The sequence below is a fragment of the Ictidomys tridecemlineatus genome, chromosome 1 (assembly GCF_052094955.1).
Source record: "Ictidomys tridecemlineatus isolate mIctTri1 chromosome 1, mIctTri1.hap1, whole genome shotgun sequence".
In the NCBI taxonomy this organism is placed as follows: domain Eukaryota; kingdom Metazoa; phylum Chordata; class Mammalia; order Rodentia; family Sciuridae; genus Ictidomys; species Ictidomys tridecemlineatus.
Window position 1 is genome coordinate 70477418 of NC_135477.1, and position 27413 is coordinate 70504830.

At 35.9% G+C, this 27413-nt stretch overlaps 1 protein-coding gene across 3 annotated transcripts; it reads left to right on the top strand.

Moving 5' to 3' along the window:
* Positions 1-3253: 3253 nt before the first annotated feature.
* Positions 3254-27413, top strand: Lipk (lipase family member K). 3 transcript variants are annotated; one of them, XM_005339201.3, is made up of 9 exons: positions 3254-3355; positions 4862-4979; positions 7478-7676; positions 8655-8764; positions 9884-10020; positions 15992-16138; positions 18013-18084; positions 23232-23303; positions 26808-27413. In XM_005339201.3, the coding sequence occupies exons 1-9, from the start codon at positions 3254-3256 to the stop codon at positions 27063-27065; spliced, it is 1215 nt and encodes a 404-aa protein (XP_005339258.1). In that variant the 3' UTR covers positions 27066-27413. The 3 variants fall into 3 exon arrangements, with proteins under 3 accessions (XP_005339258.1, XP_077876476.1, XP_077876477.1); XM_078020350.1 differs by having other exon boundaries at positions 7577-7676; XM_078020351.1 differs by lacking the exon at positions 15992-16138.

The following is a 27413-nucleotide window of genomic DNA, read 5'->3' on the forward strand; positions in this document are numbered from 1 at the left end:
TGGCTTTTGTTTTAAATTTCTTTTATTTTCTTGGCAAGTAACCTGCATACAAAAGATATTGTCATATTTCTGGGCTCTAATTCATTTTCTATTTTGTCAGGAATAAGAATTCAATACTAAAATCTGTTAAGACAAAACTGCTACTCTGTTTTAATCTTCTAATGAGTTATACTGTGCCCGAGCTTTATGATGTCTATTTGCAGAATACTTTGAAGAATTTCCTATAAATTAATTTATTGAGAATAATTTTATTAGAGGGAGTAAGAATGAGTTAAAAAATAAGTAAAATTGATCCTGCCAAAATTTTAAATTGACATTTACTATCTGTGGAAAAATAATAATTACAAAGATTAAACATGTATATGCTCAAACCATGGTATAAAAATTATAGATTAAGTAGGTAGGGCATTCTATGTAGTCAAAATTGAAAATTATTGATCAAAGTAATGAAAACAAATTCTTAACTTCTCTTACATGTTCATATCTGAGAAGTGTTGATACAAAATATGCTGTCATTTTTCACAATTCAATTGAAAGAATTGTGTTAAGATAAAGCTGTATGAAGAAGGCTAGAGACACAAATGATAAGAACAATATGAATGCAAGCAAAGTATAGAAGGTGGTTCTTGTCTTTAAAGAAGCCTGTGACAGAGGTGGAGAGCAAGACATACACATCTGAAAGAATCACTGAGTGATAGATATAACAATAGCCACCATTATTCAGAGCCAAACATTATTAAAATAATACAAGATATGTTATAACAATAGCTACCATTTATTCAGAGTCAAGTATCATAGATGTTTTATAGACGTTGTCATCTTATTCGCTGTGTCATTATTTATTATTTGGAGATAACCCCATAGGTAGGTGATACTATCACAGTGATACAGATAAGGAAATTAAGTTTCAAGGGAAGTTAAATTGACTAATGATAGTCTCCTGACTAATAATAATAACAACAACTGTAATTGCCAATACTTGTAAAGTGTCTCCAGTGTGTGGCTTTGGTGGAAGAAGTGATAGGTTTGAGAGAAGAGGAGCTGTGGGTAACGTCCAGTTCTGCTTCCTGCAGTTAAGGATCTGAGAGCAATATTTTCATGACTAACTTAATCTCTGAAGGACAGAACCAGAATTTCAACTCCAAACTTTTCAAAAACCACTCATTATTTCCATTATGTTGCCACTGAGCAAACAGATTCATCAGAGAGTCATATGTAAACACTGGCCTTCATGTCCTTTCCCAACCAAAGCACATTAGAGCTCCCTGTAGGGTGCTTGTACCTGCATATTCTAGCCATCTCTCTCCCTCATTTCTGACCATAGTGGAGAATTAGGATGTGGATTAATCACATATACTATCTAAGCATGGGTATAAATTCTGGTTGAATGTCTGCTTGATGAACCTGACAGTTCCTAATATGGGGCAATGAGAAGTGTGGAATGAAGATCTCTATTATTTCTGATAATCTTTGTTGAGAAATTGGTATCCTTGATATTATCATCAATATAAATGTCAATGTAAAATGCATTACTTATGGGAGCTGCCTATATATAAGCCACAAGCATTTGATGTGAAATATTTAAACTTAGTTTGAAACCAAAAATGCAATAAGACAATATTGTTTTGAAAGTTTTATAGTTACCCCTGACTTCAATAGTTAGGGGAAAATACATACAGCCATATCCTGATATTATCATTTGCAACCAAATCTGGGTAAGACTGTAGCAGCTCTATCCATGGTCATGGACGGTATCTTCCTGAAGAAACTTTTGAAAGACAAGGTTCTGAGTTGGAGCTATTTGCATCTTTTTTTAGCTTTCCCTGAATTACATATATTTCTGTGTGTATGTGGTATAGTGAGTAGAGAAATAAACAAATATCAAAATTGTAATTAAACATATTATGACCTAGATAATCTAGGTCATAATATGTTTAGTTGGTGTTATTCAAGCAATAAAATCATAACAGCAAATAAAATTGTAAGTCATACTTATAGCATTTATATATGACTCTCTAATAAAGTCATATTTGTAATATATACATACAAACATAGATTAATATATGTTAATTGTATTAATTGTATATAGTTTCACTTAAAATTACACATGAAGCCTTTTTACAAATACCCACTGGAGACATGTTTTACAGAACAGCAGTGTGAAGCTGATTTAGAGTGATAGATCAACATATCTATTATTGATTATATTTATGTTAACCTATATTGATTTAATGTGGGTATCTGAGACCAATAGTCTCATCTTTAAAAACTGAAAATCTTCTGAAATTATAATATCTCCTCTTTTTCTTAGTGTAATATCATTATAGATGTTAGTGAGAACAAGCATTATGTCAACATGGGACACAGAAGAAGACAATATTCATCAGAGAACTGTCATAGAAACAGGTCAAAGAAATGAGGACTCTTGGAGTTATCATTAAGGAGAGGTACCGCAATCAGGCAGACTTACCCAACAATTATGGTTAATAATATAAGTCTTAGATTGGGCCAAGCAGGGAAGCACACCCTGTTAAGAGGTGCCTGAAAAGAAGCTCTTTGGATTTGGCTTGCTCCTCCTTACAAAATGAGACACATGGAGACTTCTCTGGCTTGGGTGTGTCACCCTTTTATATCCAGCCCCATTACCTGGAAGACTGAAACAAAGGTAGCTTTTGGGCTCTAAGTCATGGCTACAAAAAACAACCTGTTCCTTCTGGTGCCACCCTGGGAGATTCCAGCTCTTCCTACAAGCAGCATACTGTGCTAGTTACATAGTCCTCTTCCCTTGCACCATTACAAGTCCTCACATGCTCTCTAACTTGGAGATTTCAGAAGAGAGCAGGATCTGCTCCACCCCAGGGACACCAATATCATCTGGCCAATAACTGATTCCAAAGCCTCAAAATGCCAATCATTCAGCAGAAACCAGGACATGTAATTGTCAATGCTCTGAGAGAGAAGTCTGACTTTTAAAAATGTCCCCATTATTTTTCCAATAGATATAACCCTGAATTAAAGATGTTATCAGCTCCTTCCTTTCTTCCATACAAAATTTTTCATGGAATGATTTCTGAATAATTCTGTATGTTACTTGCTAACATACAGAATATAACATAGAAGTATATGTTTTTTGTTCTCTCCCATCGTAGTGTAAATAAAACAGTATTATAAAAAGAATACACCAGATTTCATTTTGCAGAATTTCTCTTTGATGACAAATCCGTTAATATTTCCTTTCCCAGGCATATTCCAAATGTGGCAGCTTTTAGCAACAGCATGCTGGGTGCTTCTCCTTGGACCTATATATGGTTGTAAGAAAGGAAGCATCACAAATCCTGAAGCTAATATGAATATTGTAAGTCACGCATTGAAAAAGCCCATTAAGATAGGAATTATTAATTAGTCATCATTTTAGTTACAATTGGTGTGACGGTCTGGTTTTCAGCAATTCTTCCAGTGCCTAAATCTGTGCTTTCTCCTGCGTTCCTTGGCATGGCTAACTAATCCAGGAGTTGTGACCTAAATTGGAGCAGCAATATTCTCTCTCCTGGTGGTTTGAGTTACCATCTAATGGTGGCTTCCTAGACCTCCTACCACACTGCCGAACTCACAGTCCATGAATGTATGTCCTCAAATTCAAGTTTTCCTCTTCCTCCCACAGTAAAGCACAATTTTTCCTTGCTAGTCTGAGTGCTTTTTGGCTTTTCATCCTTTTATAATGATTGTAAAAATAACAAACATTTTTTTTTAAAAAACTTTCTTTGTTCCAGACACTGTCTTACATCTATTACAGATAATCCTCACAACATATGTGTGAGGAGATACTATTATTATCTCAACAGTAAAATGAGCACAGAAAGATTAAGTAACTTTCCTAGAGTAACAGCTAATAAGAAGCAGAGCAGGAATTCAGTGGTAGATAGTCTCTCTTCAGAATCTGGGTTCTTAACCTCTATTTTAGATAGCCTCATAAATTACGCACACATCTATGTGCTGATAGAGGCAAATGCATGGTTTTATTATAAGAAATTGAAATTATTTTTTTTCTGTAATCAATCTTGTTTTTATCTTTTCCTAGTTTATAATCTTGGACAAATCACTAATCTTCCTGAACTTCACATTTCTCAGCTGAAAAATCGGTACAATTCTATCTGAAAGGTCTCTTGTAAGGATTAATGAGACAGGGCATAGAAAGCTCTATGCAGAAGATATCTCACAGCACCCTCTTCCTTGTGTACCTGTGGTTGGGGCATCTCCTACTGACCTTCTAACAAACTTAGTTCTTTAATACCTTTCTCTCTGCCCAAGAGGCTGATCTATAAGGACTAGGTTGAAAAGCTTCCTTCATCTTTGATTTTCAGATCCATTTTGCCAATGAAAATCTCAAGCACAAGATATATAAAAAAGGGGAGAATGAGGTCAGGTATTTTTACTGCCCTACCTTCAACCCCGTGAAAATCAAATTCAACTAGCTATCTCCCTCAATGTTGCCCTTTCTGCTCAATTATCAGCAACAAGGTACTGCACAATCCTGTGGTCTCATTCATTAGATGGCCACACAAATTTGTATCAGAACATTTTGAGAATTAACTGGTGTGTATTAATAATTCTAGGCCAACAGGCATAACTACATACTTACTGTCCTGAGCAGTCTGGGATGTAGAAACTGGCACGTGGAGTCATCCCACCCTGCAATCCCTTCTAGAAACCCCTAAATCATCCTAATTTTCCCCACTATATACTGTCCCAACATATAGATTGATGAACATGAAGTTGAAACTTAAAATACTATTATATTTCAATGTGTGCAAAAAAAGGAAGAGATTATATCACAATTTGTATTTTTCTTTCCCTGTTCTAGAGCCAGATTATTTCTTACTGGGGTTATCCTTGTGAAAAGTATGATGTTGTGACAAAGGATGGCTATATCCTTGGAACTTATAGGATTCCTCATGGAAGAAGATGCCCAAGGAAAACTGGTATGGTTTATTTTGTTATGAAAGGAAGAACACCTAAAGCATGAATGCTAGTAGCATCTTGATAGCAGCAGAAAGGCTTTCGTTCTAAAATACGTTGCAGTCCTTCATTTGAGTAAGGAAATTGTCCCCCAATTTTCCTTGTATAACTTTTTGAAGTTTTAAATCATTTTCATATGCACCATTTATTTGGTCTTGTCCTCTTCTCAAACAAACAAGAGACAGACAACAACAACAACAACAACAACAAAAATTTTGTCTTATTTCAGTGATACCAGAGTACGGTTTTGAAAATCAGAAACCTAGGAGTCATTCTGGACACCACTTTTTTTTTTCTCAGCTCTTGTTTTACAGCCAGTCACCAAGACTATCAATTATGCCTTCTAAATTTATCTCTAATCTGAAAGTTTCTCTCAACTTTAGTCACTCAATCTAGTGACACTACTACCATACCTCTAAATGGCAATCACTGCTACTTATAATCACTCTCTACTCAAGACAGTGTGATTTTACCTTTTTGAAGTAAATATGACCTTAATAATTCTTTACTTAAATTTTATAAAAGGGTCATTTCTAGCTCCCTACATGAAGGTTGCTATCTGTAGGTGGGGGGAAATCCATTTGGTAAACACCGTTTACTTTTTTCTCTCATTTTCTCAGCCCCTGTTCTTCTCTGGTATGTTGTAGAACAAAACTTCTCAATATCAGAAGGATTAAAGAAAAATCTAGATTTTTAAAAAGAGAGGGAAATAATGATGCTTCTGATTTTATAGAGTCAACTATTTGCCAGAATAACTCCAATGCTTTTGTAAAATACTCAGGAGAGTATTTTAAATCTTTACATCTTTTAAATGGCCATGGACATTTTTCATTTCTGCTCCATAGCTGCTAAAATGTACCCAGTAGAAATATCTACAACAAACAGCTGCCTGAGGGTTCAGATCATTGAGAGATATGAGCTATGACAGCTACCCGGCGGGTCTTGACTTTGGCAGTGCTAATAACACTCTTTCCCTTCTCTCCAAAATGTGACTAGATGGACATGAAGAAACATTAGTTTCTTGCTTTGAAAATACTAAGTCTCTCTGAGAATTAAGTTAGCATACTCACTCTCAGGACATCAAGTCTAGTTCAGAGACCTGACATAGGGTTTTGAGGTACCAACATGGCATCACAAACTATTTATAAAGAAGAGAGCCATGCATGGTGGTGCACACTTATAATCCCATGGCTTGAGAGGCTGAGGCAGGAGATCACAAGCTCAAAGTCAAACTCAGCAATTTAACAAGGCCCTAAGCAACTTAGCAAGACCCTGTCTCAAAAGAAAAAAAATAAATAAAACGGGATATGGCTAGGGATATGGCTCAGTGGTAAGCGCCCCTGGGTTCAATCCCTGGAGAAAGAAAGAAGAAAGAAAGAAAGAGGGGGGGGGGTGAGGGAGGGAGGGGGAGGGGAAGAGAGAGAGAAAGAAAGAAGAGAAAGAGAGAGAGAAATAAAGAAGAGAAAGATTCTAGTTACTTAGTTACTTCTTCTTCCCTCACTTTCTTTTTCAACACCACTCTACCCTTACCCTCCTCCTCTTCTTTCTTTTCTCTCCCTTTTTTTGGTGCTACCAAGGAATGACCCCAGGGACACTACCAGTGAGCTATATCGTCAGTCCTTTTCATTTTTTTTCTGAGACAGGGTCTCACAGAGTTATCCAGGCTGGCCTCAAACTTGCAATCTAAATAGCTGGGATCATAGGCATCTTTTTTCTTTCTTAGTTAAAAATGTTTCAATTTTACCTTGGAAATAGTATTTTTGGATCCAGTTAACAATTTTACATTGTGTGAAATTCTATTTATGGCCTTGCATTTTGCTCGCCTCTTATCCCAGGGGTTTAGGAGGCTGAGGCAGGAGGATCCAGCTTTCAAAGCCAACCCCAACATCAGTGAGGGGCTAAGCAACTCAGTGAGATCCTGTCTCTAAATAAAATACAAAAAAGAGCTGGGGATGTGGCTCCGTGGTTGAGTGCCCCTGAGTTCAATCCCCGGTACTCACCTCCTGCCAAAAAAATGGCCTATAGAATCTGCATGGTGCCTAACATTCAATAAACATTCTGCAAATGGTGTTTTGATTGTCATTTTATTACTTCAAGAAAACCTTAAAGTTTTTAAATATTTCTTGAGAAATAAAATGCTATACCCATTATGCAGATAAGGTAAGTGATCCACAAAGCTGTTAATACATGGCATAATGGATTTTGAACCAGGGCAATTTGACTCCAGTACCTACCCAGCATAAAACATTATACATAATCTCGGTTTTATAAATGATAAAACATAGAGAAGATAAATCACTTTCCCAGAAAATAGTTAAGAAAAGTCTAGATCCCAGGTTTGCCTGACACCAAATTTCAGGTCTTAACCTCTCTTGTATACTTTAAAAAGTTAGGAAAGAGAATTTTCATGTAGACACTAAGGAAGTTTGGACATGAACATCTTGTTGCCTGTGTCTTGCAGCTCCAAAACCAGTTGTGTATTTGCAGCATGGCTTAATTGCATCTGCCAGTGACTGGATCTGTAACCTCCCCAACAACAGCTTGGCTTTCCTTCTGGCAGATAATGGTTATGATGTATGGATGGGGAACAGCCGAGGAAACACCTGGTCCAGAAAGCATCTGAAATTGTCACCCAAGTCCTCAGAATACTGGGCGTTTAGGTAAGGGAAAATGTGTTAATGAATGAAGTGTGTACCTTGCTCATTTATATGCAAGAACACTTGTTGATTTTTCCTGTGGTCTCAATGCACCCAATAGAAACCATGAGAAGGATAAATCTTATTATTTTGTATTGCTGTTTGGTTCTCACCCTCACCTCTGCCTTCCTTCAGTGTGTGTGTGTGTGTGTGTGTGTGTGTGTACGCCAGCATGCCAGGGCCGGTGCCTCCTGATCACAGAACAGTTAGAAGAGAGAGCTGTCAGGAGCAGTGCCTGGGGTGCTGTCTGCTTCAGAAGCCTGTCCTGCTTCTTTACAGCGACAAACCCATGCACTTGCATAGGAGCTAAGAACCATGCCTTGGAGGTCACCAGAGCCACTTGTTCCTTACCTCATTCCTGCCTTCCTTTTGGAAACCAGTTTGCATTTGCTTATTCCACACCACAGGGTGGTTCTGTCATTGCACTATAGCAAGTGACAAGATGATTTCCTAGGTGAGTATTTCCCAAACTATACACAGAATCAAGAAGCACCTGAGGCCACAAAGAGACACATCACCAGGACTCTTCCCGGGAATTGGATTCAGTCCAGTCTGGGCTAAGGTCTATGAATCTGTTTGATTTATTATTCTAAATTTTAGATGAGCATTCCAAAATTGTTGTCTTTTCTTTTCCTTTTTTTTTTTTTTTTTTGATTTTTGGTAAATCTGCTGTGAGAGTAAATGAAATAGGACTAGGTTTACAGGAAAAGTTTAGTAGTCCTTTACAAATTAAATTTCTCTGATTCCCGTTTGTTAAAAATGTCTAGTCAAATCAAAGTAATATCCTGGAAAAAGTTTTTCAGATGCATAATATCACATATTAACTCTAGTTTCATATTTTATAAAAGCGGAGTATCTATGTCTAAAATGAATGTTAAATATTGCAGGTCTAAAATGAGATAGATTTTCCAATTTTATTGTTCTTTTTTTTTTTTTTGGCAGTTTGGATGAAATGGCTAAATATGACCTTCCAGCCACAATCAATCTAATCATAGAGAAAACTGGACAAGAGCAACTCTTCTATGTGGGCCACTCTCAGGGCACCACCATAGGTGTGTTTGGGGTCCATGTGATCAGAGAATACGGGAAGGAGTGGGGGCTCTTCCATATTTCTGAACAGGGTCAGAATCTCTCTGCAGAGTCTCTAGTTTGGGAACTTTAAAAAGGCAACAATATCCTCTGGCTGTTTTCTGAAAACAAGGATGACAATAAGGAATTTTTTCCCAACATTGAATTTTGGAGGTTGATAGGTCTGAAAGAGAGAATTACTTTGTTTATTCAATTATGTATCCAATGAATATTTGTGAAAATTTGGGTTACATACTGGGGAAGAGGGGATAAATATGATATCCATCCTTCCTTTGATGATCACAGTCTAGAAAAGGACACAAAAAAGAAAGTAGAGAATTACAAAATTGTGATTGTACTTTACAATCAATGTGGCTTTTGCCTGCCAGGGAAGCACAGGTAGGCCGGATGTGGGTAGTGCCATGTGGGTAGAACCATGAGGCACCTCATCCTCTCTCTGTCTGTTTCTCTCATTGGAAACTACAAACATCAGAGACCAATATCTGTATTGCACAAATAGTTGAATTTAAGATTTTTTCCCTAATTTCCAATCCTCACTAGCACTCGCTATCTTTTAATGTTGACAATGCCAAGTAATACCTTAAGATATATATATATAATTTAAGAATCCTTAGAGGATGATTTATATATAAAATTTGAATTATCCATTTATATATATTCATATCTGTGTATTCATATATATGAATCATTCTAAGGATCCAATTATCCTAATTTACAGATTGAGTAAACTGAGACTCATCCTGGAGAGGTAACTTTCACACAGCTAGTGAATGTGAAGCCAAGTGTGACTTTGTCTGACACCAAACCACAGTCAAGCTGGAATGATCCTTGGGTTTAACCACACTTCACAGAGAAGTGTGAACCCTCTCTTCCACTCCTATATAAGTAGACCTGGGATGAAAGAACTCACTTGGTTCTGAATCAGTCATTCTCATCCTTGAGAAACTTAGAAATTCCTCCTCACAAATGGTTATTACTCTGAGTTGTTTTTTGTTTTGTTTTCCCGTGGCTACCTTTACTATCACTTAAAATAAAAAAGTAATTGTTTTAAAGCTATGAACTAGTGTCTAATTCACTTTCAGCTTTCATTGCATTCTCTACCAACCCAGAACTGGCTAAGCGAATTAAGATATTTTTTGCACTGGCACCAGTTGTCACGGTGAAGTACACCCGAAGTCCTATAAAAAATTTAACAACTCTTTCCAGGCGAACCATCAAGGTATGTCACTTCCCAAGTAAAAGTCTGAAATAATATATAAGGTCCCACTGATTTCAAAAGAAGACAAATGACAATTTACAGACATCTGAGAATATAATAGATGTCTGAGGTATCCTTGTCGGTTTATTGATAAGGAATACTTTTATTAGCAGGGTTCAGGGAGCTCATTTTGATGCCATTCTACCCTGGTGTCTTCATCTATGTCTAGAAGTTTCTCTCTCATCTCATCCCTCAATCACAGCTAAAGTGGGAGCTGATTTGATTGATTGGTTGTTGGTTTGAGGAACCTCTATAGTGTCTTCCATAATGGCTGTACTGATTTACATTCCCACCAATCCTCACCAGCACTCGCTATCTGTTGTCCTTTTGGTAATAGTTATTCTAAGTGGAGTGAAGTGATAACTCATTGTGGCTTTAATTTCCATTTCCCTGAAGATGAGTGACGTTGAGCATTTTTTCATACACCTGTTGGCCACTTACATATCTTCTTTTAAGAAATGTATATTGCTTATTTTTAAAATTAGATTATATTCTATTGACTTGAGTTTCTTACATGTCCTGGATGTTAATCTCTTGTTAGATGAAATCTGAGAATATTTCTCTTGTTGTGTAGGTTGTCTTCTCACTCTGTTGATTGTTTCCTTCACTGTGCAGAAGCTACTTAGTGTGACGCAATGTCTAGTGTCTATTTTTTTCCTGTGCTTTTTGGGTATCAAATATATAAAAAATCCTTGCACATTCCAATGTCCTAAAGTATTTTCTCTGTGCTTCCTTTTATGAGTTTCAGTTCTTGCATTTAAGCTTTAATCTATTTTGAGTTGATGTTTGTATATGGTGAGAAATAGAGTCTAGCTTCACTCATCCACGTGTGGATGTCCAATTCTCGCAGCACCATTTATTGAAGAAGCTAATCTTTCCTTAATGCGTGTTCTTTGCACAGTTGTTGAGATTAGTTGGCTATGGATGTGTGGATTTACTTTTAGGCTGTTTACTTTGTTTCATCAGCCTATGTGTCTGTTTTCATACCAATACCATCCAGTTTTGATTAAGATACTTTTACATTTTGAAGTCTGGTAGAGTAATGCCTCTTGTTTTAGTCTTTTGCTCGAGATTGCTTTGGTTTTCTTTGCATCTCTATATGAACTTTAGAATGTTTCCTAGTTTTGTGAAGAATGTCATTGGTATTTTAATTAGGATTGCATTAAATCTGCAGAGTTCTTTCAGTAGTATGTACACATTAACAATATGATTCTTCCAATCCATGAACACAAAATATCTATTTTTTTGGTGTCCTGTTCAATTTGTTTTCATCAGTGATTCATCATTTTCATTGCAGAGATCTTTTATCTCTTTGGTTAAATTTATTCTAAGACATTTTAATTTTTGTAGCTATTCTAAATGGGATTACCTTATTTCTTTTTCTTCTTTTCTTTTTTAGATAATTCTCTACTTGTAGGTAGAAACAATATTAGTTTTTACATGTTAACCGTGAATCCTACAACTTTGTCAAATTCACTTATTACTTCTAATAGACTTTTGGTGGACTCTTTGGTGAGTCTTTTTTTTTTTTTTTGTATAAGATTGTATCATCTGCAAATAGTGATAATTCAAACTTGTCCTTACAAATTGGATGCCTTTTTTTTTTGACTAATTACACTATCATATTGAATTATAATGATGACAGGAAACATGCCTGTCTTGTTTCAGATCTTAGAGAGAAAGCTCTCCATTTTCCTCATTCAGTATGGTGTTAGCTGTGGTCTTTTTACATATGGCTCTTATTACATTGAGTTACATCCCTTTTATACCTAATGTGTTCAAAGTTTTTATCATGATGTTGAATTTTTTGAATGCTTTTGCTCTATCCATTGAGGTGATCGTATGGTTTTTGGTCTTCATTTGGTTGATGTGGTAAATAATGTTTATTAATTTGGATAATGGTGAATCATCTTTGCATCCCTGGGATGGGTTCCATCCATCATGGCGAATAACATTTTACATGTGCTGTTAGGTTTGGTTTGCTAGTATTTTGTTAAAGATTTTTCCATCTGCTTATCAAGGATATTGGCCTTTAGCTTTCTGGCTTTGTTATTTCATTATCTGGTGTTGGTATCAGGGTAATTCTGGCTTCATAAAATGAGATTAAAATAATTTCCTCCATGTCAATTTTTTTTGAATAATTTGAGAAGAATTTGTACTAGTTCTTCTGTAAATATTTAATACAATTCAGAAGCAAAGGCATCTAGTCCTGCACTTTTCTTTGGAGACATTTTATTAGTGATTCTTTTTACTTTTTATTGCTCTGCTCAGTCCTGGCAAGGTATATGTCTAAGAATTTGTCCATTTCTTATAGGTTGTCCATCTGTTGGCATATACTTGCTCATCATAATCTTATATGATCCTCATATTTCTGTGGTATCTGTTGCAATTGCTCCTTTCTTGTCTCTGATTTTATTTATTTGAGTCTTCTCTTTTTTCTTAGTTTGTCTAAGTGAAAGTTCATCAAGTTTGTTTATGCTTATGAAAAACCTGATCATTTCAATGATCTTTTATATTCTTTTTAAAGTTTCAATTTTAGTTATTTATCCTGTGATTTTATTTATTTATTTTGGTACCAGGGATTGAACTCACGAACGCTTGACCACCGAGCCACATACCATCCCTATTTAGTATTTTATTTAGAGACAGGGTCTTGCTGAGTTGCTCAGCATCTTGCTTTTGCTGAGGCTCATTGAACTCACAATCCTCCTGCCTCCGCCTCCAGAGCCCCTGTGATTACAGCTGTGTGCCACCATGCCCTGCTCTCCTGTGATTCTTATTATTTTGAAGTTGGTTTGCTCTTGTTTTTCTAGTTTCTTGTGGTGCAAAAATAGCTTGTTCGCTTGAGATCTTCCTGCTCTTTTGATGTAGGCATTGATTACTATAAACTTCCCCCTGAGTACTTGTTTTGCTCTATCTCATAGGTTTAGATTTGTTGTGCTTCCATTATTCTTTGTTTCAAGAAGATTTTTAATTTTATTTGTAATTTCTTCCTTGATCAATGACAGTTTGGGAATAAACTGAGATTTGTTTTGTGGCAAACATATGATATATGCTAAAGAATGTTCTGAGTAGTATATTTATTTTGATACAGTCAGTAATTTTGAGTGTTCATCTGTTTGTATTAAATTTAACTCACATAAGGCACAGGCATAAGAATCTGAGTGAGACAGAACTATGTTCACCTTCTCCCTCTGCATCTTGCTCTTCATGACAGTGGACAAGTTATTTAACCACTCTAAACCTCAGTTTTCACATTTATAAAATGGGTAAAATTGGTTAAGTTGGGATAGCAACTGAGATAATATATGTTTAGGCATCATATCTGGTTTGTTAATTGGTGCTTACTAATTATTATTTGGTGTTATTAATTGTATTAATCAAGCTTATGTTAGATTCAAAGCCAGAGTACTTGGTGTTACAAATCTCCTGTTCATTTCCCTTTCTCTCTTTTCCACTCTTCATTCTGTCCCTAAGCATATACACCTTTATGATGTTGTCTCCCAAATTTTTTTATTTATATCTTTCTTTGATCCTTTCCTCTTTACCTTTCTTTTTGATTAGGGGTTTTAGTACTGTCTTCATCTCTTAAAATTAGAACCTAGCCAGGCATGGTGGCATATGCCTGTAATACCAGCGTCTCAGGAGGTTGAAGCAGGAGGATCACGAGTTCAAAGCTAGTCTCAGCAAAAAGCAAGGTGCTAAGCAACTCAGTGAGACCCTGTCTCTAAAAAAAATACAAAATGGGGCTGAGGATGCGGCTCAGTGATCAAGTGCCCCTTAGTTTAGTCACCAGTACCAAAAAAAAAAAAGTAACATAAAAAATAAGAACCTAAGTCTCAGTGAGGCTAAGCAATCTGTCTCAAGTCATCCGGCTAATTGGGTGATAGAGCCAAAACTTGAGCACAGATCTGATCAGGCAGCTCAAGGTCAGTGTTTGCTTATATGTAATGATTTCTCCACTTTTTCAATGCCAAATTGAAGAAATCAGTCCTGGTTCTTCATATTCCCATGCACATGGGGGAATCCAGTCCATGTTCTGCTGGGCAAGTCATGTATCCTTGCGTCGAACCATGTCTCCAGAAGAAAGGGTGACTTTTCCGATGCTCACCAGAGGACATCTGCCTTCCTACTATTATGTGACAAACATGCCCCCTCCAGAATCAAATTGGAATTACAAGTGCAAGTTAGCATGTTTGCCACTTTGGAAGTGCTGTCTTACTAGCCTGCATTGCAATCCTGTCTTTTAGGTTAGGGTGAAGGAGTAATTATTTGTCCTTGGGTAAATATATAGGGGGAGAGTCAAGTCAGAGACTATCCTGCTAATTAACCCTGTGTTGGGGAAAGCTGACTACCAGAACTGTTAGTCGCTTAGGGTGCATTGTGGGAGGTATAACCTTTTCCTTTCACATCAAATTTTCATGGTTGATTACTTTTATGTATTGACTATTTCTTTTCACATCTAGTTTTTAAAGCATGGAAACAGTATTGGTAAATGAAAAATAAAAATGTTCAATGATTAAAATTAGGTCCTACCCTTTGTTCAGCTCTTAACTCATGTAGCTATTTTTTTAAGTTGTTACACTTGAGAACTTTGAATAGATGACAACATGTTATCCAAGATTCCTAGTAATTATGACAAAATGAAGAAAAAGTCAAAGTGTATTTGATCAGATCTTCAATGGTCTCTTATTGTTTTCCAGACCTAAAGAATCAAGAAATATGAACTGGTGTGATATTTTGTAGTTCTTGCCTTCTTTTCCTTTTCTTCCCTCCTCCTTCATCTCCTTCTTCACCTTTTTTCTTCCTCTTCCTCTTCTTTCTCTTTTTCTTCCTTCCTTTCTTCCTTTCTTTCTTTCTCTCCTTCTCTCTCTCCTTTCTTCTTTTTCTCTTTAATATGGACAGAAAAATTAGTCAGTTCCTAGTATTTTATATTTTACATTAAAATTTCATAATATATCAAAAATTCTATTAAATAAGAATTCCCTCCAATCCTTCAACACAAACCCTCAATATAACTATTTTCAAACTCAGAATTCAACAAGTTAAAGTTATACCTAGTAAGAATTTATTGGATCCAGTTTACCAAAGATAGTATAAAATTTTGTAGTACATTAGTGGAATAAAAAAATAATGAATGCCAGTTATTACTGGTTTTTAGTTATAATTGCCAGTTAGTAAAGAGTTTCAGGAGAAAGAAATGCCAGTTTTTCTGTAAATGGTATTTCCAAAAATTCTAAGAGGTTAAAAAAAGTCTTTTCACATAATACTTATTTTATTACCCTAAGATTATAAAATTATATATTATAAAACAAATATTGTATTAATATGCACAGGGATATGAAGGAAGTTCATAAGGTCCATTTAACTCACTCGCAACTTTGCCTGAAATATAATTAGAAGAAATCATTTTAAGCATTTTAAGCATTAAGAGATTCTGGAAGGATTGGCTCATTAACTTGTATCAGTCACTAATCATAATAACAGAGCTATTGTTTGCTGCTAGGAACTACACAAGGTGTATTTTAAGCATTATCTGTTATCTTTATGATGATTCTACCTAGTAGATAAAAGTTTTCCCATTTTATAGGTGAAAAATGCAGGGTAATACAAACTAAAATACTTTCCTAAATTATAAGAGACAGAATCTGAATCAAACATAGATATACCTGACTCCAAAGCTGTACCAACTTTATATGGGAACTGGTCTTTCGGAGAGCCTGCCAAAATATTTCCCAATTAAAGATTTGTGGGGGGAAAAAACATCAAGAGGTGAGTTGGGAGGACTACAAAGACAAAATTTAACAAAACTCATGGTTTCATTGAGCATTAACACTGAACTGATATCATCTCCTGTCCAGTGCTTGTTTGAATTGCCATTCATTTTCCACTCTTGACATCCACATTCATGAAATTTGATCATGTTTTACAGGCACTGTTTGGTGACAAAATGTTCTCCCCTCACACATTAATGGAACAATTTATTGCCACCAAAATGTGCAATCGGAAGATATTCCATCATATGTGCAGCAACTTCATGTTCACTGTAACTGGAGTTGATCTCCCAAACCTAAACATGGTATGTATAAGTAGTCAAGTCTCAGAAAACAATGGTTTTACTGCAACAAAGTGATGGGAGTTTACTCTGGGTTACATAGAAACCACATTTCAAGGTCTCCTTTTTGTCTCTTGGAATGTAATTTTTATGTTCATGGCTTCTAACCAAGTTTGGGAATCTTACCCATTCTCATAGGAGGATTTGAGAAGAAGGCTTTGCTGCCAAAATTTCTCACCAACTCTTGGTGTTGGCTAAAAAACGTCACAAATAAAAAGTCCTCCAGTTAGGCGAGTGCTGTGGTTTTGAAGTTTAGCTTGCTATTCCTGAGCTACATCTCAGATGTACTGAAGTAAAGTAAAATCTCAGGAAGTGATTCTAGACATCTTTTTTTTTTCAATTTTCCACATTCAAAGGTGATTTAGAAATGATTATTTTGTGGAACACTCAAATGAAATAAAGGGATGGCTCTTCAATGACAGGTACAGCTTTTGTGTTCAAGGGAAACTGAGAGGAATTGGTGTTGGGGTTCTTGTCAGGTTATTTCTAACAACTGAGATTCCTTTCCTCAGTTATCACTAACTGACTTGATGAGCAAAAGGGGGAAAGACAAGAAGTTAGTTTACTTCTCACTTGGAGAGGAGCTGTTTGAAACCAGAGGAGGAAGAGAGATATAGGTGGTCTCTGTTTATCTCAGAGATTTAGCCCAGAGCCTGACTGTCCTCTGCCAGAATCATTAAAATTTTCCTTGCAGTTAAGACTTTCATAAAAGGATTTCTACGCAGAGCATGACTGAGTCACTGCCTTTGTACACTCCTCTTTTAGTGTCTCGATTTTCTAGGGAAACTATGCTTGGTTATCATGGGGAACATCTCATGTAGATGAAGACATGTAGGCAAAGCTAAGTAAAAAGACCTAGAAATAAACACAAAACATAGTAATTTTTAAAGTAGCCTCTTAACTTGGTTGAATTTGATAAAGAAAGACTTTACCAAAAAACACTTTTGTGTATTCATTGGAGGCTCTTGTTGTCTCTGCACATAATCATATCACCCTTTTTTTCACTGTAGGGACTGGATTATGCATTATTACAGTATCTGCAAGTATCTGTTTGTTTTAGTGAAGCATAACTAGGGGTACATAGTAAGTAATCTTTATGGAATTTTGAAAAAATGAACATGTCCCAAACTCTAGATATTTTGATTTTTATTCAGTAGTTTTGAATAGCTTATCAATAAGTGTATATATTTTTTAAAGCTACAAGATGTTTCTAGTGCTCACTTTGATAGAAAAATAACTCTTTCAGAATAACATTTATTTTATAAAAAATGTAATTGAAAATATGAAAGAATATAGTGGGTTTTTGTTGTTGTTTGGATCCAGAAGAAATCTAAATATATCGAATGAATTCTGTCCTACAAATTTTTAAAGAGCCTCATGAAACATTTAACACTTTGTTTTAAATCAAGCAAACAAAAGAAAACATTCATATCTATTCTTAGTGTTTTGTGATCAAAGCTTTCTCTGAATGAACTTTGGGACTTAGAAGGGAGAAGGACAAGGTTGCTAAGGTTTTTGATCCCTTGACCTTCTATACTCTTTGATCTATGTGAGGAGTCAGGAAAGAATAGGTGCCTTACCTCTGTCTTCAATCAGTCCGATTCCCTCTGTGGGCCACATGAAGTCACTACTCAGAGCAAAGAAACAGCTGTGGGAAGGAGAAAGTGCTTAAAGAGGCTTCTTTGGTTATATGGTAATAGGGTATGGTACATGTGTTTTCCCCTAAATGATAATATTAAAAGCAACAACAAAAATTAAAAAAAAGAAATTATAGAATTTCTCACAAATGTTCACTTGTGGTATGATTAGTCTCTAGATGAGAAATTGTCTCTTCACAGAGTCGCTTGGATGTCTATTTGGCACAGAGCCCCGCAGGAACATCTGTTCAGAACATGCTGCACTGGGCCCAGGTATGCATTTCCTGTCCCTGACTAATGCATCCATACCTGTTTGTGAGATTCCCTAAGAGTACCCCTGGGAACTCACTGCAGGGCCACTGCCACTGTTGCATTGATGTTTCTGAAATCAGCACTAACTCTTCATTTAGATTTCCTTTGCTCCTCTCTATTCTCCTGTCTTCAGTGTCTGGGGTATGAAACTGATTCCCACATATTTATACCAAGTTCTGACCCTTAAATTATTGCATGTTGCCTTTTTTAGGAAAGGCTTTTATTTACTCTTTTTTGGAAATCACCCTTTATAATAGAATTGTATTTTTTTTTTCCAGAAAAGATCTGTTCATTCTCCAGTTGGCATATGGGACATTTTTATTTATTTATTATTTTTTTTTTAAAGAGAGAGAGAGAAAGAGAGAGAGAGAATTTTTTAAATATTTATTTTCTAGTTCTCGGCGGACACAACATCTTTGTTTGTATGTGGTGCTGAGGATCGCTACTGCTTGAGCCACATCCCCGGCCCCGCATATGGGACATTTTAAAGTGTAGAAATAATGTTTAATGCAGAAAAAAATATGCTAGGGAAAGATTTAAATAGATTGATAGCTTGCATTTTTACTCTCAGTTAAAATTTTTGTTTTATTACATTACTCAATATTTTGTAGCCTTGAAGATAAGCCAAATTCACTTGTTGTATCTTTCTAAGTCGAGAATGTGTGTGTGTGTGTGTGTGTGTGTGTGTGTGTGTGTGAGGTGTATGAGAAAAAGAGAGTCCCAGGAATTTTCATTTCAACCTACTTACTAATAAATATGTTCTTTACTTTCGAGTTGAGAATCACTTTTACAGATAGTGTGAAACACTGGTTGAGGCTTTCTGAAATGCATTGAAGGATTTGCCCTCCACTACATCCTTTGGCCATGATAGCTTATATAATATAGGCGGATTTATATAATATATATATATATATAAAATTTGTCATTAGATATATTATACATCTCACAGTTGACTTCTCTTAAGGAGAACTCTGACAGAAAATTTTTTCTAAGGTAGAAATAAATAGTGGTGTAGATAAAATATTTGGTTGAAAGATAGGTAGACAGCTAGGTCAAGGGTAATGATCATAATGATGTCACAGATTGAGCATCTCTAATCTAAAACTTGTGCCCAGAGAGTTTTGGATTTTTGGCGTATTTTGGACTTAGAATTATCAGATCTGATAATGTCTATGCAAATATTCCAACATCTGAAAAACCCTGAAATGTGAAGAAATTTTGATTCTGTTTCTTCACAAGAATTTCATTGAAGTTACAACTTGCATATATTAGCAAAAATAGCTACTTGTCAAACATTACTAGGTGCCACATGCTTTATATACAGTACCCTATTAATCCTCACAGTCCTATGAAAAGAATGTCACTATCATTGTCATTTCACAAATATTTTGTCCTGGATAATGAATTTAGTCATCCATTAAACATGAATACAAACCAGATTCATTTGATGCTAGAGCCCAAGTCTCTAAATAGTACATTCTATTATCTCTCCTTACTGAAAGATTGCAGATTTCAATAGCAGCAAATTGCTGCCTGCATCAATATAAGCAATGATGGGCATAAGTTTGAACCAAAAATCAGGATTAAATCAAGGAGGATGGAAAATATAAAATTCAAGCTAAGAAAAAAACCCTTAGTGTAGTCTGAAGATCATTTAATGAAGTGCTTGAGGTAAATGTATGTGAGTTTGCATTTGGAGTTTAGATTTCAAATATTTTATTAAATGCATTCTGTATATTTAGTACTTCTCCAAGACTCCCTATAGTCTTAACAGATTATCTGCTTCCTCAATCCAACAGGGGTGACAAACAATAGAAAAAGGAAGTACTGAATGCATGGATATTTCTATTCTATTTGAAATCTAAACACCAAAATGCATAAATAGTTATTATGCACAGTGTCTCAAACACTTATCCCATGGCTATATTGGACAAAATTTTTTAAGGATGGGGAATGTGGTCTTAATAGCTTAGACAACTTGATGAAGATAATAAGGTGCAAAGTTGTTTAATAACAGGAATAGATTTTTTTAATGCTGGAAATGTATAGCTGGTGCCATTTAAAAACATGTATATGTATAATTGTGTTTTCTATTGCTGTCACCAAAATACCCCAAAAGGCCAATTTAGAAGAGAAAAAGTTTATTTTGGGCTCACAATTTCAGAGGTCTTTCTATGGTCTTCGGATTTTATTGCTCTGAACCCAAGGTGAGGCTAAGCATCATGGCTACTGCATGTGGTGGAAGAAAGCTATTCAAATCTGGGCAGCAAGGAAACAGAAAGAGAGGGAAAGGGTATTTAGGGAAGATGAACAATTCCAGGGCACATCCCCAGTGACTAACATCCTCCAGCCACAACTTACCTGCATACAGTTACTACCCAATTAGTCCATTTAAACTAGGATGGTCAGATTAGGTTATGACTCTCATAATCTAATCATTTAACTCCTGAATGTTTTTGGATTAATATAGGATCTTTTGGTGAACACCTCATATACAAATCATGACATTCCACCCATGGCCCCCAAAAGTTGATGTCCATCCCACAGTGCTAAATGCATTGTGTTCATTTATACCTTATTATCTTCATCAAGTGGTCTAAGCTCTTAAGACTACATTCCCTATCCTTAAAACTATTCATCAAATTAGCCAGGCCCTGAGTGTTTGAGACACTCCACATGATTATTTTTTTTTTTTTGCATTTGGAGTTTAGATTTCAAATATTGTATTAAATGCATTCTGTATATTTAGTACTTCTCCAAGACTCCCTATAGTCTTAACAGTGCCAGAATTGCCCCTAAGTCTAAGTCTCATTTGAGACTCAAGGCAAACTCTTGACTCCGAGTCCCTATAATGATCAAAAGCAAGTTACATATGTTCAATATACAATGGCACAGGATAAACATTCACATTCCAAAAGGGAGGAATGAGGCATAGGAAGAAGGGCTGGGACTAAAACACAGCCCAAACCAGTTGGTCCAACAAATCCTGTCGTGCTATCCATGGTATCAGGGGCACATAGCACTGAGATAATCTGTCCGAAGGGATTGGGAAGATTTGTCCCTTTTCATCCTTTCCCCCTTGCCAAGTGCAGCCCATGTGACCCCTCTCTGCAGCTAGCAGCTTTCCTCAGCAGTCCGTTCATGTTAGGGGCATCTTTTAATTCCTAGGATTTCCATTCCATCTTTGGCTTCACCTTCAGAGCTTAGTGCATTGTCTTCTCAGGGAAAGCCCATGAGGACTTCAACCCTGATACACTTTACCTGGCCTCCTAGGTCTTCTCTTGAAATCTCAGTGGAGGCCTCCTTGATCACCTAAGTTCAGCTTCCTGAATTACTGCAGAACCAGCACTATGTGAATGAAGCCAAGGTCTGCTACCAGTGAAGCAGTAACTAAGTCCCCTTGGACTATTACTTCAATGTCCTCTGCCTAGCTGGGTGGTTGAGTATGATAAAACAACTTCTTAGGCTCCCTGTGTGAGAAGAGTGCCTCCGTGATTGCTTCTGAAAGTAATTTTTATTTCTATACCTTTGAGCCTGAATTGGTGTGGTCTTTTCAATTCCTGAGATGCACTCAAGCCCTCTTTCTTAGTGCCTCTCTGCAAAATATTTAGCATCTCTTTAGCAACTATAATATCATTAATAACCACGACTTCCACGGCCCTGGTTTTACATGCACTTTTCTGGCCAAAGTGCAAGTTTTTTAAATAATCCTTCTCTGTTTTTTGATCCTTATTCTCACAGTAAACTTGGCTTAATGCTGCCAGAAATATCCATGCCATGGCCTAAATGCTGTTCTGTCCTGAGGTTTCTTCCACCAGATTCATTAGTCCATTACCTTTAAATCCAGATTCATGCAAAGTCTCAGGACAAAGGCCAAATGTAGACAAGTTCTTTTTCAGAAGGTAACGTGAGTGGCTTCTAGTCCAGTTCCCAATATAATCCTTGTTTCCCTCTGAAACCTCATGAGCACAGTACAATCTGCATTCTGGTTTTCTGGGCTTCCACCAGAATCACCCCCATTAACCTCCATATATGATATCCTAAAGTTTCTCTACCATTCATCTCCAAACCTTTCCAAACTCCTCCTACAAACCAATACCAATGGCTTGGAATTGTTTAGAACCACATGGTCAGGTTAGTCACAGCAACATCCCTACTTCTGGTACCAATTTTTGTGTTAGTTTTTTTTTTTTTTTTTTTTTGGTCACTGTGACCAAAATACTCAATGAGAACAATTTAAAGAAAGAAAAGTTTATTTGGGGGCTCACAATTTGGGGAGATTCAGTCCATGGTCAGTTAATTCCATTGCTCTAGGTTCAAGATTAAACAGAACATCATGATGGAAGGGTGTGGTGGAGGAGCACTGCTCCACTCAGAGTGGCCAGAAAGCAGAAAGAGAGAGAGATGAATCCCTTCAGAGCACACTCCTAGTGACTTACCTCCTTTAACTACAGGCAACTTCCCACAGTTACCACCTAGTAAGTTCATTTAAACTTCTCAGGTTGGACAGGTTAGTTACAGCTCTCATAATCTAATGATTTCATCACTGAATAGTCCTGTATTGTTTAGAATCTCTTGGAAGACTCCTCATATCCAAATCAAATCATATGTATGTGTATATATATATATATATATATATATATATATATATCTCCAAATCATAGCCACATATATACAAATAATATATATATATCAAATATGTACCAAATCATAAATATATGTATATATACATATATTTATATATACATATATATTTTATATGTTTATATAGATATATATAGATATTGATATTGATATAGATATATATGTATATTCCTGAAGCCAAGGTATTCAACATCTTTGACAGCCTTTAAAACTGTTTTGATGTGCTATATTGTAACCTTTAAAGGCATTGCTGTCTGAAAATTGTCACTGGAAAAATTCAAGATAGGAAGTGTTTGTGTAAGTTCTGTGAATTTGTATTTATTTTTATTATTTGACTGACTTATTGAAATTTGGCTAAAAGTTGCAATATCAGTCTTCTTTTTAAATCTTTCGCTTGCTAACTTTTAATGTGCCCTGTTTTCTTATATCATTTCAATGCGTTTATTACTTTTGTTTTATCATAGGCAGTTAATTCTGGTCAGTTTCAAGCCTTTGACTGGGGACAGCCTGATCAGAACATGATGCACTTCCATCAGGTATAATAATAATAATCATAGTCAGTGACATACTGAAAATGAATTAATAAAAATATTATCCACTTCCTAAGTACCTACTACTTCCCATTCAGTACCATGGATATTGCTCATTGTTGCTATCACATGCTGTTTATTGGGTCTTGTCAATGTGTCATGTCATTATTTCTCATTCTCACAATGATCTTGTAAGGTAAATAATATTGTCATTTTTTCCAGAGGCAACTCAGTGAAACCCTGTCTCTAAATAAAAAGGTCTTGGGATGTCGCTTACTTGTTAAGTGTTAACTCAGTGTCCTGAGTTAAATCCCTGGTATTAAAAACAAAAAAACAAAAGCACAATCTTTGTTTTTAAAGCATATTTTTCTAACTTCTATTCCATTTCTAATAGAATAAACTTTGTTCTAATAGTTTTTGATATGCCATTTACTAACAACTTTTAAAAACCTACATAACATGCATCATTAAAGATATATCAACCAAACTCATCACCCTTAGGAAGGCACTATCTGCCAGAGAATTGTGTATAAAAATATTTATTGAAATAACCTATGGAAACTTTTAGAGAAAATATTCCATATTAAAAGAAAATATTCTATGTAAAAAAGTATATGTTATTGTTATTGCTATTTTTCCCCAGTATATGTAAGGGAATCCACTAATTATTTTGGCTTCTTGATTGTAGACTAAACTCAAACTGAACAAAGTATGCATATTTTTCGAATTTGTGATGTGGAAGCTTGGAAATTTTTAAAACAGCAATGTTCAGTGCCACCACAAAAATAATAATAGTGAATATTTATAATTTCAACTAGTGTGATAAATCTGATTTTTCTCCTAAGCTGCTATATTTAGAAGTGCATGAGACTTGGGTTGGGATGCCTCACATTTATTATGTCAGAGTGCTATTTTCTCTTATAATTCATGAATTCTTTGTCCTAGCAAGAGTTTATGATTTCTTGAGGAAAAGCCTTTTAGATAATGACCTTATCTTATAAGACTCTGATACCTGCTTGGATGAAAGCTGGGTAGCATGCACTAGCTTTATCATTATGTTTGCAGATACCATCATAATTATGCCTGCATGGTGACTCAGGTTCTGATATAGGTCTTTAGCTTGGAACTTTGGGTGGGTGAAGGAAAACTCAAAGCAGAAGATGAACTACATACATGTTTAAAAGGCAATAACCTTAATCACAGCTGTAATTAATAACAGCATAAATTTGGCAGGTGCAATTACCAATGTAATCACTAGTAATCCTTTGTTTCTAAGAAAGTCACTCATTTTTAATAGTTGCATACAATTTTTAATTATCTACTTAAAAATAAATTTTAAAATACTCCTGGCCAAGATATACCACATATAACTTAAATCCAAATTTTGATGTTCATTTTGGCTTTGACATTTTCTGGACATCCACTTTCATCCTTAGCAAAGTAATTAAATCATTGGAGTGAAGGAGTTCTGATTTCAGGGACTCTCAGACCCACTCTGTGGCTCAAAGCTTGCTGGTGTTTATTGCTGCCTCTGTAATGCTTTGTTTTTCTATTCTTCAACATTCTACATCTTTGCATTTACATATTTATGCTTTATAGTTGACTGTCAAGAAAACTGCAGTCAGAACAAGCAGGTCTCTTCATTCATCAGTGCACTTTGCATTTAGGGCCTTTTGCCAAGATTTCTGGAACCCATCTTCCCTGTCCACACCCCTGGTCATGGCTATGTACTCACTTCTTTCTCTGCCCTTTGTGTTGCCTTCTCAAAACTACACATTCTCATCTACCACTTGTTCTTAAAGCTCCTAAACTATAGGGAAGCAGGATATGCTTACAACTATGTCGTAATGCAAAGACTCAGGTAGCAACCCATTAACTGATGGAAACACCTGATGTGACTACTATACCAGAGGGCTCTGCTTCAATTTTTCTTTCCTAAGAGAACCTGAGGTACAGTCACCTCCAGGCACATTTCTGTTGTTCTGAGAAACCTCCTCCAGGCCAGGGTCACAGTTTCCTTACAATCTATATCTTTGTCCTTCTTACCTCTTCCTCCTAGTCTGTCACAAATTAGTGTACTATTCAATTAGGGCTTCCATAACAAAATGCCATACACTGGGTGACTCAAATGATAGGAATTTATTTTCTGTCGGTTTGGAAGGCTGGGTGTCTGAGATCAGGGCATGGGCATGGCAGGGTTCTCATAAGGCTCTTTTCCTAGCTTGCAGATGGCACCTCTCTAATGTGTGCTCACATGGTGCATGTGTGCTCCTTTGTTCTTGCTCCTGGAGACAGAGAAAGGGAGAGAGAGAATCCTTACCTTTTTATAAGATTTTCAACTCTATGGAGTTAGGAATGCACACTTATAACCTAATTTAACCTTAATTACCTCCTAAAAGCCCTGTCTCCGCATCTCCACACACTCTCACATTGGGGGTTAGGACTTCAACATATAAATCTGGAAAGGATACCATTCAGTACACAGCATATAGTAATCAGAAATTATTTTTGATAGACAATTATTCAGTTGTAATTAGCAAAACCAACTCTATTTCATATTTTTTTAAAAATAGTACTACATACTGAACTCATAAGTACTAGTTAAGTGGCAATACCCAGGAACTTAAACACCACCACATCTCCGTTTCTCTCTTGCTCTTCCTCTCTATCTTTCCCTCTCCCTCTCTCAACTTTCATCTGAGATGCTTATTTCTATTGTTAGACTCTTTCCAACAGAGTGCTAAGAGGGTTACTGGATATATTTAGCTTATATAGTTCTAGCAATCGGAATTCCACAGAAAAAAATCTAATATTTTCTCAGTAGCTCTGGAAGAAAGTTACAGACTAACCTATGATACAGATTTAGTGATATGCCAAGTTATTATTATTCAATCTCTGTGGCCAGAAGAATGAGAGATTAATTGACCAGACCTAGTCACTTGGTTGGGATTGTGTTGAATCAGCACAGGAAAAGAAGGTAAGGAAAAACTTGCTGAAGCGAGTTTAATGCTATTTCTCTATAGCAGACTGGCTTCTTCTAAAACTCATATTTCATTATTTTTATGTATTGGTTATCAGTACTCCCCAAAGAAACTGCTGATATATAAGTGTCAATAATGCCACTGAGCCCAGATTTCTGCATATGACAAGGGGATATTTGTCCTATTCAACATTTTGTTTATAAAGATGTGCTTTCCGATAAAGTACAACTAGAAAGACGATTCCCCACAAAAATACAAGTCTTCCTCTTGGATTCTTTCCTATTTTCCCAAAACTGCAAGTCAGGATTGTAATAGCTTTTGTTTATTTTGTATTCACAATGCATATCATTGGACAAAAGGATTTTCAAATGTTTTTAACATTTTAATGTTTACGAATCAAATGTATCCAAGCTGCACACTTTGAGCATTTGAAAAACTTGCTTCACAACTGAGAATTAATGTCACTTTTATAATGTAGTTTTGTTTTTTTTTTTTATCATCCTCTCTCCATCTCTTTCATCATACTTAGCTCATACCTCCTTTATACAACGTTACTGAGATGGAAGTTCCAACGGCCATTTGGAGTGGTGGACAGGATATTTTGGCTGATCCCAAGGACGTTGAAGATTTGCTACCTAAAATTGCCAACCTCATTTATTACAAGGCGATCCCATACTACAATCATATGGATTTTTATCTTGGACAGGATGCTCCCCAGGAAATTTACCAAGACTTAATTAAATTGATGGAGGAATGTTTACAAAACAAAACACACTTTTTTCTCTAAACACATGGATTTCTTGTAATAGTAATGAGGTGTGCTGACCCTAAGGTGATTTCCCAGTGACTTTCACCATCTGATGTCCCCTCCCTTTGAGTGTGAATGGGATCTGAGTCTTCCATCTAGCCAAGAGAATTGGCAAAGATGTCACACCTTTGGTTAGGTTATACCAAGTAACACAGGTTGATGGGATGTAATTCCATAATTACATTGCATTGTATGTGAATCTATCTAAGCAGACCCGAATAAGAGAATCTTCCTGTTGGTTTGATGAAATGAAGAGATATGTTGAGAAAACCACATTGCTAGAACAGCATGTGGCTTCTAAGACCTGAGAGTGACCTCCATTGGATA